Source organism: Merops nubicus, unplaced genomic scaffold (genome assembly GCF_000691845.1).
Source record: "Merops nubicus isolate BGI_N331 unplaced genomic scaffold, ASM69184v1 scaffold22154, whole genome shotgun sequence".
NCBI classification, from domain to species: domain Eukaryota; kingdom Metazoa; phylum Chordata; class Aves; order Coraciiformes; family Meropidae; genus Merops; species Merops nubicus.
In genome coordinates, this window is record NW_008602556.1 from 21,701 (window position 1) to 36,376 (window position 14,676).

The following is a 14,676-nucleotide window of genomic DNA, read 5'->3' on the forward strand; positions in this document are numbered from 1 at the left end:
TTTGGATCTCTGTTCCTCCATTTGGACAAAGAGTGTGTTTGGCATGCAGCTGGAGCTCACTTTCTGGTTTCATTTTCTCCAAAAGGAATCTAGATCTGAACCCGTGGCTGCAAGGCATGACTGCAGACTGAAAGAAAGGAAAGTGTTAATAGTTTTTCGGTTTGTTCCCTTAAGTTTTTATCATGGGCAGAAGCTCTGCAAGAGAAAACAAAGGAGATTTGTGCTATCAGCTGGGTGTAAGAGGTCGGATCATCAGCTGACAGGTACTGGCACTAAGAGAGGCGTTAATGGAGTTTTAATGAGTGAGCTGGGGAAATAAACACACATCTACCTGGCTTCTGAACTGCCTTATGATAGGAATGTAATTTTAAGCCATCTCATTCTGAAATTCCTGAAAATTTGCATGTTCTCATTGAGGATAATATTAGTTGTCAAAGTTTTAATGAATTAAAAGTAACAGGATTTCACAGAAAAAAAAAAAATTGCATTTTCCCCCTTCAAATTCCCAATTATCTATCATCTGTGCTGAAAAAATCAACTGGCCATGAACTTAAAACCCCTTTTGTTAGAAACAGGATCAGAGATCTGTCATTAGTATTAGCAAAGTGCTGCAAGTCTTATCAGAAAAGCATGGTAGCAATAGCAGTACTTAGCAAGATGAGAGATGGCTAACACATCAGTCTTTTCCTTAAACTCAGGTCAGTGCACAAAGATAATCTTCCTTTTTAAACGCAGGGGCACAGATATTTTGCTTATATAGATTATATTTATGGTGCGAGTATTGCACTCATACAAAACTCTCTGAATTCAACTGTCCATGCACACAATCCTGCAAAACAGCTGCTAGGATTAAGAGAATGAATTACAAATAAATGCCCACTGAAATAAGAAAGATGTTTACCATATAAATGCTCTAATGGCTAACCTGACTTCTCCCTAGTAGAACGTTTCTACTATAGGAATTTAACCCACAGACACACATAATTAGCTCTTTCACCTTAAAGTTGCTGAAAGAATGATTTGGTTAAGAAGATTAGTCCTTTTAGTGTTCAACAGAAGTACTGACAAATGAGCCTAAAATGATTATAGGGGGCTCTTTTAACACCATCTTCTGATCTTTTATTTTAAAATAGCATGTCTTTCAGTCAAAAAGCTTTTAATCTGACCTTTTGTGTTTTTACAAATCAATACTTTCTGTATTCAAATCCTGTATGTGATGAATGAGATGGTTTTGAAGGCTGTTTTGAGCCACATCAAAACTGACCACAATAGTCTCTTTAAATAGAACTTTGGTGCTAATTTATTTCTTCTGGTCATCTGGACGCAGCTTCCTGTCTGCACTGGAGCACTTTACCATGTCAGTGCTAGGGCAACTCTTTTTGAGCTGTGCTGTACCAAAATGACTTGAATTAAAAATAGTTTTCCAGCAGAGGAGTATTTTTAAAGGCAGGTGGAAGACAGAAGAGCACAGACAGGAACAAAGCTGCTTCCAATGGGTCATGGCAGAGAAATGGGTTTTTCATCAGTTTAGCTGTGTACCATAAACTCGAGGTGAGGAGTAAGCACTATAGCAGAGCAAACACCCTAAGCTGCCCACAGTAGGTAGGTATTGTATCTATTGTTTGCATGATAGTCCATTTTCCCATATAAAAGCTAAGGGTCAAATTTTGAATTACTTATACAGGCTTACAGAGTAATCCTCTTATTTCAGGCAGTGAATTATGTGGACCCTTAACTGCTACATGGTTTTATCCAAGCATTCAAATCAGGTGACTTCAATTTCTATTCCTCCTATTCCTATAATTCTAGGTCTATTTATCAGCCTTGGGAGATTTATCTTACTCAGTTGTTAGTAACAACTGATGGACTGATGACATAAACAGAACTCAACTTATTAGTTCTTGCTCAGTAAAAATGAGTGGATTTTATCATTTCAGTTTTAAGTCACACTGCCATCTACAGATTGAATAAACTCTTGCAATACTCTGTTTAGGATACCAGGGTAATTTAGGTTTGAAGAGGTCATTGGTCTCTAGTCCAACAAAACAGGGTTGCCTCTGAGCTCAGACCAGGTTGCTCAGACCTTTATTCTATCGGGTCTTAGAAACCTCCTCAGATGGAGACTGCACAGCCTCTGGTCAGCCTGCTCCACTGCCCGACTCTCTGCACAGGGAAAAAGTATTTCCTTTTAACCAACCTCTCTCTCTCATTTCCATTCACGCTCATTGTCTTTTGTTCTCCTGCAGGGCCTTGCTGTGAGGTGCCTGGCTCCATCTTCTCGCTAACCTCTCCATAGGTACCAGAGAGCTGCTGTTGGTTCCCCTCCAAGCTGTCTCTTCTCCAGGTGGAAGAAGCCCTGTTCTTTCAGCCACTCCTGAGATGGCAAATGCTCCAGTCCCCAAATAGCTTGGAGGCCCTTCACTGAACTTGCTCCAGTGCTTTATCTCTTTCTTGTGCTGGTGGTCAAAACTGGATGTACAGTTAAATGTGGTCTAACAAGTGCTGAAAAATGAAACATGGATCCTCTCCTTATCTACTGGCCGTGTCCCTGCTAAGACATGCCAGGAGGCTGCTGGTCACCCTTGCTGCCAAGGCACTCGGCTGGCCCATGTTCAGCTGCCCACTGGGCCCCCAGGGCCATGCCCAGAGAGCTGCTCCACAGCCTGGGCTGCTGCAGGGGTGCACCCTTCCCGGGGGCAGCACTCTGTCCTTGCTGAATGTCATTGGGTTCCTGTTCCTCCAGCATGTCTAGGCTAGCCCAAATTGCAGCCTGATCCTCCAGAATATCCATTTGTTACTATCATTGGGTGTCATCTGCAGATTTGATGAGAGTGAACTCCATCCTTCCTCCAGGCCACTGACAAAGACATCAGACAGAATGGGGCCCAGGAGAGAACCCCGTGGTGCTCACTCCAGGCAGGGTATAACCCACTAACTCTTCGATCCTCATCATTCAATCTCTTTTTTACCCATCTGGTTGTGCACCCATCCAGACCATAATGTAACTTGGTTCCATGAATAGTGTAGGAAAGTGTCAAATGCCTTACTAAAGTCAAGGTAAATGATATTTTCTGCTCCCTCCTTTTCCACAAATCCACTCATTTTATTACAGTTAACTGCTTTTTTTTTAATTTTATTTTGGAAAAAAATATAAAAGTTTTTTTTCCAGGAATGGTTTCATTAACATTTTTATGTTACCACAGGGATTCACAATAACAGGAATAGAGTCTGCATCCTATAACTAATAAAACAGGGGTTGGATTTTATTATAAATGGTTTTGCAGTTATGTTAATTACCTTGTCTTGATGAGCTCACTTGAATAGGCACTAACAGCTATGCACTATTTAACCCTGGAACCCTTAGCAGCCATTTAAGTTGGAGGACTCATCAAATGTCTGATAAAGTATCAGATGAGTTGCCACTGTCAGCTCAGGACCTCTTAACACAGTGTCTGAACACAATGGAAACACAATATATTTAGTGAACCTGAGTACAGCAAGAGTTATCTAACGTAGGCTGCAAACTTGTAACATTGCTTTGAGCAGCATTTAGTTTAAACCATTTTAAAAAAAAAAATAAATTATGAAATAAAAGATACAATTTTCCAGGATTTAACTTTGCAAGTCAGGGGTCTATTTGTGCTTGCAGCCCATAGTTTCTTTAAGTTCTGTTAGACCTGGCTGGCATAACACATAGTTTTACTTCAGTGGACCCCAGGGTTTGCATTTAAGGTTCAGAATGTTTTTGGAACATTCCAAAGGATTTTGGTGTTTTATTTCCTAATTCATATGAATCTGAATATACGATTTTTTACTGTTCCTGGCTTGTACTTGTTATTCTCCCTCATTTCTGTGGCGTTACATGCATCACCATTGTATAATATTCTGCAATCTTTCATTAACTTGAATCTTAAAAGTCACATTTCATTATTTCTCTCAGACAGACTGTAGCATAACATGAAGGATCAAGGTCAAATGATACATGAAGAGACACTTTTGATTCATTCAGATGGTTGTCTTCAATTTCGATTCCTTTTTCAATACCTTCCAAAAAATACGACAGATTCTGAACATTTTTCAAAAGGGGTCTATAACATCCAGGTATATTCAGCTGTAATGGAGCCACTCTGAATTTGCACATCTGCAGCTCATCCTTAGAAAGCCTTTCGTGGTACCATTGCCCAACTTTATTACTGGGATACTTGATACTATGTCCCACCATCGGAAGAACCACCTTCAAAGAAAAACGCAAAGCAACAAACACATGTGAAATAAAGCCCACCAGTTCCTCTTTAAATAATCATGATCACAATTTTAAATGTGGCTAGATCTTGTGTCTTTGGCGCCTGGAACAGTAAAACAATAGCTTCTCTTGTGAAATGTGAAAGGCTGGTATCTTGCATGAAATTAAAGTAGAAAAAATAAACAATGTATCAGGATTCCTACAACGGGCTAGAAATGTACTAATGAGAATTTCCTTGCTTGTTGGGAAAGATGCAGCAATAAAGACATTAAGTTGCCTACAGAAGACTTAAGACTCCACAACTATGCCTCTAAACCTTCAAAAATTAGAACATCAGCTGCTCTGCAATGTTTTTCCCAGTAGACTGAAAAAAAGGTCAAAGTATTTACATTCAGCTTCAAGGTAAGTATTGCTACGCTGCAAATGACACTGTGCTCATTTCCATTACAAAGTAAATATTCTTTCCTGCTGTGTGCTATGAGAATGGACGGTGGATCACACGTATTTAATGTGCATTCAGGCAAGGAGGAGGACTGCACCACTTAACTTAATCACCTTATTTGTAAAACACAACATTTTAATCAAAGAGATCAACAACTCAGATGTTTTCACACAGACTTACTTGGTTTAGAGAGTATTTGTTCGCTGACTCTTCTGGAGCAGTAACTACATAATCCTGACAAGCCATTCAGAAGAAAAAAAAATATTAAATATATATATATACACACTTCACTTTAGGAATTATGTACTGTATTCCCAAACTCATAAAGGATTCTAAGGTTATTTGATTACTACAAGGACAATAAACAATTTCAGGCATGAAAAATAGTAGAGATGCTTAATATAAAGTAATCTGTTTACTGGTAAATGGCATTGCATTAAATATTTACTGATGCTAAGCTACTACTCATTAGCAAATTATCACCCCAAACTCATCTTGTTTGAGTTTGAAGTTAACCGTGCCAATGCAATCTTGTGCTATAACAGCAAAAGCAAAAATACTAAGAAAAATGTTTTCTATCAGATAGGAATATATCTGTATTAAACTCTATAACTCACTACTGAATTTGATACTCCTGCTTTTCATTTTATTTGATCTACTTGTTTTATTAACATTCACTCTCAAAAATATTGTCAAAGAAAAATCACAATGGAAACTGAAGCCACTCTACAGGGACTGGAGATTATTTAGTAACCTTTCATGCGCTCTTGCTTTCACATTTGTAAGATGTTCATCCAAAATAAATGAGATACATTCTGCCTGTGCACACACCTATTACCCAGTGAAACACTGCAAAATTCCGTGCCTCGCCTGATGATCAGGAGGAAGACAGAAACCTAGAATTAGCTAGGTTGGCAAAGACCCTCCAGACCATTGAGTCCAGCCCTAAACCTAACACTGCATAGTCCATCACTAAACCATGTCCCTAAGTGGTCCCACCGCTTCCCTGGGCAGCCTGTTCCTGTGCTTTACAACCCTTTCGCTGAATACATTTTTCCTAATAGCCAATCTAAACCTCCTCTGGCACAACTTGAGGACATTTCTTCTTGTCCTACCACTTGCTACTTGGTAGAAGACCCAACCGCTTCTACAATAAGAAAAATGTATGCTAAGACTGAAAGAAGAGATGGGTCCAGAACTGACTTCGGCAAGCCAAGAGCTGGGACCAGTCACTCCACTGCTAGCTTCTGCTCACTGGCTTGCCCAAGGCCTGAGACACAGCACCCAGGCTGTGCTGCGGGCAAGCAGAAGCACTCCCTTACCCTCTACTACTTCCCCAAGAGGACTGCTGCATGTTCTGAACAGCTGCTAACAGTTCAGACACACCATCAGCCTGTTCTAATTGCCTGAGTAAGTGAAACTGTGCTAAATGTGCTCTGACTGTGCAGCTGCAATGAGGTTACCAGTTCAGCTTCAGGCCACCTTTCACCATGGGCTTACATGCAGTAATATGTATAAGGGGAAGGTGAGACCTGGAGAGCAAGTCTCAGATCTGCACTGATAACACAGGCACACCCAGAGTCCACTTCCAACGTCCTCTCCAGTCAGATCCTAAGAATATTACCTATCATGCAGGCTGAATTCTTACATGTATCAATTCTGATATTCCATTCCTTCTTCTCACTTGATGACTTAAATGAACAGCCAGAAGAGATAAAAGCTACTAATATACAGCTAGCTTATATACCTACTCATGGTAAATAAAAAAAAAAAAAAAGCTACATCACTCTTTTCACCTTTGCCACTAATATTAAATATTTTAAAGAATGAATCAAAATAAAACTAATATTAGAGTATGGCTGAGTAGGTATTCAAGTGCATTAAGCTCTCTTTTTCTACAAGAACTATTTGGTGAGGACTCACCTTGTCATTCAGAGAAGCTCTTTCATCATTTTCTTCCGGGAAGACGAGATCACCCTCAACAACTTTTGAACCGTAAACCTCCAGCCTGTAGGAAGCTGCTTCGTTCCAGACCTTGCTGCAGTAGGCGTGGACGTAGAAGACGCGCATGGCGTGGGGGATGCTGAGCCAGCCCTTGGCACAGCCTGCCGCGCTTACGCCGTAGCGATTTAAAGCTCGGAGCAGCATCTTCTCTCTCACCTTAAATTCTGGCAGCATTACCAGTGTGCCCTTTGCATCTTCTGATATAAAACAAAATAACCCTATAAGTCATCCCTGAGTTGTCAAATATTAATCTTCACGCTGATTTTTAGGTTATAATTCCGTTTCCTTCAATATGTCACATTAGACAAATTCCATCTTACATGCCTATCAACACAGTTCCATGAATCCTATTCTACTTCATACAGTATAAACTAGAGCAGCTGTCATTCAGTTATTCAGTCTAGTTTGCTTAGCCTTTTTTTTTTTTATATAAAACTTACTCCATCAGTCCAAAGTTTTTTGGTTTTTTTTAGATTAAGTAATTGAAAGCAAAAACCAAGCTATAAAAGAACATTGAACCTCTACTTCACATCATTTGAGAACGTGTATTTCACAGGGCATAAAAAACATGTCTTTATTTTAAAGGTACAAATTGCATTGGCTACTGGGAATCCTGAGCCTCAACCAAGACGAAAATACACTTAATCAGATTTGTACTACATTAGATAAATGTTGTATATTTAAAATTTCATGGTTTACATATTTTCTCATTCCAAGTAATTATATGACAAAGGTTTTTGCATAGCCTTTTACCTTTTGCTTTCAGGAAAAGGCAAGCAGCTGTTTCCAGGGTCCACATCAGTGTCTTTCCATGCATCATAGAGCAATGTATAGCACAGAATGATTAATTCTCTCTTTTTTTTGTGACTTTAAACATTTGTGTGTCTCTTGAAGCTACATATCATAGTTGTTCTGTCATTCTACAGTGATAAGCAGGTTAATGGATTTGGAATATTAGAAAAGAAAAAATACATCTGAAGTCAAGAGCAAGTTTTGGAGAAGAAGTTCAGCTGAACGATAAAAGCAACCAATATAACAAAATGCATTTTAGTCAGCACACTTCAGCTTTTTTCATATTTTGTTGATTTTAATTCAAGATAGAAAGAAGGTAGATCACAGGAGAGCATGGAAGACATCTTTTATTAAAGAGATGTAAAAGCAAAGCCCAAAGGCACACAAAAGGAGAGCTAAGATTGTTACAGAAATCTCAGAAAGTTAGATGCCCACATGTGTTAAGTGCTGAGTGTGAGCTGGCTGCCTCATCCCAGTATACTTCCTTTATTAGGGAGGAGAAATTTATATTCCAAAAGCAGACAGACGGAAGAAGGTTAAAACTGCTTTGATAAAATTATCTTAGCCTTTTCCAGGAAAGTGTTTGTTTCTATACTGTCTTGCGCCTGAAGTACATTCATTTTGCACTGTTTTGCACATTTAGGGACTCATCCTCATAAAATTTTTAACTATTCAGTTCCAATGAGTTCCATGGAATAAGCTGCAAGTGGTACTAAGCAGCAGCAAAACAAAGAGCATCTCTCTGAGCACCAACACCTTATTCTCTCACAATACTGACCTTGAATAAATATATAAGACAGTTCAACAAGACATACCAGTTTGAAGAAAGTATCTTTTTGCGTTGTTTACAGGGTCATCAGTGTCTTCAGGTGTGAAGAATAACTTCACAGCTTTCACCTTTAAAGAACAATATTAATGTTTTATATTGTTTTGCATTTAAGTAGAACTGTATGTCAACTAAACAGACAATCATGTTATCTGATTCTGTATTAACATATCCTGCAAGCTCTCAAATTTGTATCAGTTCTTTAAAGACAAAGTCAAATCTTCCTTTTCACAGAAGATGCCATGAACAGCAAGCCAATGTGGCCATGTTCCTTTTCAGACTGAGGAAAGGTTTTAGTCACACAGAAGATGGCTTTAATATGAGACATCAGTCACTCTTCTTGAACATCCAGTCAGAACTCTTCCACTTTGCAATGCCATCATTCTATCCTGAACAGGAAAGTTCCTTCTCACCCTCCTGCATGTTTCATCCACAATTTAGACTGAACACCTTCCACAGTTCCACACCAAGGGACAACAATCTTTTCCTTCTCACCTGATCTGTACTGGATTAGATGACGCTGTGACAGGGAAAACACTAGCACTAATCTCTGCTACTTGCAACACCAGCCAAGCCTCACAATTTGCTAGCACTTACAGCAACTTGTAATACCTGGTTCTTGTCGTCCTCTCTATTGGACTGTGCAAGCACTTACTGGCACTTTTTTAATAAAAACAGCAGTTCCTATGAGTTTTATATTAAAAAGTCACTGAGCTAAGACCAGAGATTTAAATAACTACTCTTCAGGGACTGGCACCTGGTACTAACTGCCAGCATACTAGGATTCAAAATGTCAGATACATCAACAGTAACTTTCATGGGCTGCCCTCAAATCTTGCTGCTTCTTATATCTGGATGAGAAGCTAAGTTTTCCTGGCTTTTCTCAGAATCAAAACAAGATTAGAAGAAAAGGATACTCAAGTATGCATTTGATTTTTCAGTGTTGTGATTCTGTTTTAGACCCATGCCAACTACTATACCACATACATCAAAAAGTATATGACTCTTATCTTATGAATTATTATTCAAGAAATAAGCTCTCTGTAGCTTACATAGGAGCAATTGCTCAGAACTAAGAGTTTGGGAAAGTAGCCAAGGAATAATGGAAAACAGCAATCTCTTCTGTATAGCAGAAAAAATGGCTGTGATATTGAAAATGCAAATCCTTTCGTATGATCCTGTGTAATATCTTGTGACATTTTAAAGAATTATATAGACCTCCAGCAGGATAAAGTGGCTAAAGGACCATGAATAAACATTGTATAAAGATTGCTTCATTTTAGTGTTCAAACCTTGTATGGAATGCAGCCACCATCCTGCCAAGTGGCATGATGACATACCAATTCTAGACAGAAAAATCACTTTCTGAACTACGCAAAGCTGCATCTGCTGTTTAAAATAGATATTTTGTTTCACTATGAAGATATCTGTGCTTACGTTGTTGTCCAAAATGATCTGGAAACTACTTCCAGCACACACATGGGTTTATCTCACAAATGATGGTAAGGTCAATGCAAGTTCTAGACATTGCAATAGTAATATGAAATTAACTCAACAGTAACTATTTAAATTACAAAATGAAAATACCATTTTTTCATTCAGTAAGGCCAATCCTATTTGATCTGTTTGAACACTCTGTCCTTGTCCAAATCGCTGAGGTCCATAGTAATTTACAAAACCTTTTGTCTAGAATGATAAAGAATAAGTATGTTAAAGGCATGAAAGCACCAGGTAAGATTAGTACAACTATGCCTACAAGACATACAATCTACATTTACATCCCAAATGCACACAAATGGCTTTTTTAATCTGAAATAATACGTAACAAAATTGTAACTCATGATTAATTACAATATTTTAGTACTTAATTTAGAAAGACCTAAATAGACAATCAAGTTCTATCATTGTCTTTGCTTTCACACAAAAAAAAAAAAAAGTAAATGAAACAAAATTATTTCTGTGCATTTAATTATATAAATACAACTAAAGGTGAAAATAATTGAGCTTTTTACATACATCAAATTATGAAATCTCTGCTCAAGGAAATAGGGAAAGTGGCATAGCACAGGTAATAAACAGTAACCACTGTTGGACATTTTTCCTTAAAAGTACTAGTCTTTTTTCACATAAGATCACTTGTATTATTAGTAGAATAGTAAAGAGCATTTCTGCTAATTGGGATTTTAAGTCTCCTTGATGAGTTCTAGGTCATATGTAGGCAGTAAAATCACAGCCAAGTGACCCAATAAGAACAACCTTCTCTAGAAAATAATAACTGTGTATGGAATGAAAAAGCAAAAAAAAAAAATCACAGTATTCATTTTGGAAATGGTTATTCACTTCTAATTATACAACCTTGCTTTGGACATCAATAGGTCCAGCAAAACAAAATAAAGTCAAACACAGCAAAGAGAGAGAGAAAAGCATTAAAATACCAGTTGAATGCTTTTTTCCCCCAGTAGAATTAATTTTGAAAACACACGTAATGTATTTCGCTTTTCTACACTGCATAGTTTTCATTGAAGTTTTTATTCCTGGATTAATCTCCAAGTAGCTTGTATTATAGTTATTACTTAGAAAGATAGGGCAAGAAAAGCACTGTTGTACAAGATTATCTAAAGTTTCTCCTTTCCACGATTTGCATTTACTTTTCACAGTGGTTTAAGAATGCCTGATGATGGAGTCTTCTTCAGGGATTAAGGATAACAGACATCAAATCCACTCAATTTCAGGGGATCTTCCTTCTCTGCTATGGACATTTCACACGAATTTATGCCATCAGAGTTTTCCACCTGAGCCAACCATGCACGTCTATCACACGACCACAAAAGGCCACAAAAGTTGATACATGTATTCTTTCACCTGTCAGCTGGCACAGTGAAACCTGGGCTGGCCTGAGGTCTGTGCAGCAATAGCTCAAGGACCCATACTCATGTGCTACCAAATCTCCCATCTACCTCGCTGCACCACTCTGGGGTCTGCAGTCTGCAAAAGAACGAACTCACTTACAGTCCCTCCTTGGAAGGCAGCTTTACTCCTGATTCCTTACATAATGTAACAAAGACATAAAATAGCTAAAAGCATCAAAGCTGGGAAACAGTACAATTATTGTGCTATTACAGGTACTTACATTAAAAGTACTTTTTTTTTTAACCATGAGGCTCTCTTACCTTAACATTTTCCATTGCTTCAGATATTCTCTCTTTCAAATCTGCAGAAGTGTCATGACTGTGGGGTTTGAGATCTCTCACAATTATATCAAAGTGATTGCCTTTAAGCTGACCAAGTCTAAGGTGCTGGCATGCTGGATGTATGTTGTGTATCCTCATGCCCTTTTTTTCCATTTTGCTTCCAATTTCTTTCAACCTGCATAAAATTTAGGAGAAATTATGAATCATCCTCTTCTAAAGCTATTCATCTTCTAGCAAGTGCCTTCTTCACCTTTGCACTAGACTGAAAAATATTTTTAAAAAAAGGGATTTAAAATAGATTATTATGAGAAAACCAAATCAAATGCAGAGATAGACATCTTAAAATTTAATTGTAGTCCAGAAATACTTTTAAACTGTTTGCTTCATTTGCAGTTCATTGAATTTTCTAAAGGCAATTGTTCTGCATTTTTTATTGAAAAACAAGTAGTTCACTCTTCAGTCCTAAAAATCTGCTTTTCATTAACAAAAAGAAAAAGAAAAAGTGATGTGCTTTAGCAGACTCTGAAACACAATTGCTCTTTCTTGGTCAGCCTTAACAAAACCAAACTCAGTGCGGGGATTCTCTGGGTGTGCTTGCACAAGCCTGTAATTGGAAACACAGCTGACAGTTCAAGTTTTATAAGCTCAGTCTCTTTGTTCTCATGTGTAAGTAATGCTCATTCAAATCAAAGGAAAGTTGTAGCATAAAAAGCTTATGTCCTAAGCAATACTTTAATAACTTTATAAATTATTGATTTATTAAAGAAAATTTATTTCCCCTGTCATGCTAGCAGCTTGGAAGCATTTAACTATTTTGCTTAATCATTTAAACATCAATGCAAAGTTTTGCTAATTATCTCTTGAACAACTGGCCTTACAGCCCAGTTTGCAGTGTTTTCATGTTAATAAAAAATCCTAAAAACATAAATTCTACTTTCCTTTATTTGTAAAGTGTACTTTGTTGCTAATACCAGAACCCACTGGGAAGTTAAAGCTGAGGAAGAAATAAGTTATGGATTTGAGTCCAGAATTTTTACTATTATCATGGCAGAACTCAATATAAATTTTTTACCCACTGTATTGGCTCCAACGAGTAACAAAAACAAGGAAGAGAAAGGCACTACTTGTATTTCTGACATGTTATTCAGAATGTATTTTCTGCCCACAGGTTTGGTGATACCTTCTTTACTTAGCCTCATGTTTCTAAACTGGACAATACCACAGAAGGTGATACCTCACACTCACAGACAGCATCTGTCCAAAGTATATTTGTAATAATTTACTTTAGTTCCGTGGCTATATAAAGCTTTTAAGTTGTTGTCTGTGGACTACAGACAATACTTTGATAGTATGTGGAAACCTGTTGTGTAGCACAGGTTTCTCCTCAGCTCCAGCTTGTGGATAGTATTTAAGAAACTGTAAAGTGGATCCCATGAGCTGGAAGGACATTGACCCACAAGGCACGGTATATTTGTAACACAAAAATTACAGAGAAAGGTGAGGCTTTTCTTTCAATTCCAACACCCGGGGAACTTCAGTGCTAAGATGTATACTCCCTAAAGCCACAAAATACTAAATCTGTTTCCACTGTGCCGTACTACAGGACAAGGGAAGACACATCAATAACATTTCAGGAGATCGTACTGCATTGATACTTATTAACACACAAAACCATCTGCTAAACAGAATGCACTCAGCCTGTAAAGTACCTCTCAGGAGTCACCTTCCTCACGACCATAGGCTGGTAAGTAATAGCCTTCTTGTCTTTGATGCCAGTGTAACTGAAGTCTGAAGGAAGAACACCAAGTTCGGCAGCCAAGATCCCGATTGCTTCCAGAGTTTCTAGATTTTCTTTCTGAAGGGTGAAAGCTGAAACAATCATCTCAGAATTATTAGGAATTTGCACTTCTAGATTATACAGGTGTGCTGCCAAGACAGATGGGCAGGCCCTTCCCTTCAAACTGTTACAGCATGGAAACTGCAAAGAAACAGTAGTCCCACCCCACAAGACTAAAGGAAATGGGACTTTTCAGTACTGAAAGAGAAAAATAAGGACACGGTATAAAAAGCTCTTGGAAGTAGCAGAAAACCCTACTGCCTTTTAAAATAGTACCTGATAAAATGCAACACAATTCAATGAACATGTGTTGACTTATTGCTAGAAACTTCCTATGTATCAGGAAACAACGGCTTTAAGGAATGACATTATAAAACAAATCTGACCTTACTAACCTGTCCAACATCTAGAGCATCTTCTGCTTTCAAGGGAAAATGAGCAGAGGAAATAACAGAACGGGTGCTACAACTAAATGGACTGTAACCATTGGCTACGGTTTAATTAAAACTGTAACCGATTGGTTACAGTTTAATAAACATTGAATTGTTGTTTATGTTAAATCACTGCAGCAACTGGATTCACTCATCTCATTCTCCAGGGATGGAACTACACTGCACTAATAATGACTTATTTTAGCATAAACAACTGGTCAAACAGGTCTATAGATCCTATAAATATTACTCCAGGTTTCAGTCCTAATAATGAACACTGTAAATACCTGATACTTTCACTAAAAAATATTTACCTGTATAAATATCTTGTTTTTCCTTTAAACCACTGGCAGACCTTTTTCTCGACCAGCTTTTTTCTCGAAACCGTACCATTATTGACATATTTGGCTGATCATTGACATCTGCCACAGTAAAAGACTTTGTTTCTAAAAGTTTTCCAAATTTTCTATTGATAAAGTGGTGAACTACTTTTCTGTGCTCTTTGTTTCCATCAGGTTCAAAAGAAAACGTAGAATTTTCTAGCTTTGAATCTAAAAATTTAAAGAAATCACTTGTTTCCTTTTCAGTCACTAAGCGACAAAGTTCCCTATAATCAGCATTTCCTTTCACAATCATTTCATTGTCTTTTGTAACAGTGACTAGAAAGGGGAATTTCTGCCTAACAGCACTGTGTAAATCAGCTCGATCTTTCTTCTCCAGCACAGGTCCCAGCGAGAACTCCCCAGCACCAGCATCGGCGTTATTTTCCGAGTCCCACGCATCCTTCAGATCAGAAGCAAATTTATTAAGCAGTTCACTGGTGCGTTTGCCTAGTAAGGAATCCAAGGTGCTGGCTTCCCCGCGGCCAGATTTCAGCGCAGGTTCGCCCTCACGCTGGTTCCTGTACGGG

At 38.0% G+C, this 14,676-nt stretch overlaps 1 protein-coding gene across 1 annotated transcript; it reads right to left on the reverse strand.

The window, feature by feature from the left end:
- Positions 1–3,910: 3,910 nt before the first annotated feature.
- On the reverse strand, positions 3,911–14,669 carry PUS7L (pseudouridylate synthase 7 homolog (S. cerevisiae)-like; the record flags this gene model as incomplete). Its single annotated transcript, XM_008938413.1, has 8 exons — positions 3,911–4,234; positions 4,866–4,919; positions 6,609–6,886; positions 8,297–8,378; positions 9,895–9,993; positions 11,478–11,673; positions 13,208–13,367; positions 14,081–14,669. Coding segments are annotated over 8 exons (1,782 nt in total), but the record flags the coding sequence as incomplete, so codon positions are not given.
- Between the last annotated feature and the right edge of the window lie 7 nt (positions 14,670–14,676).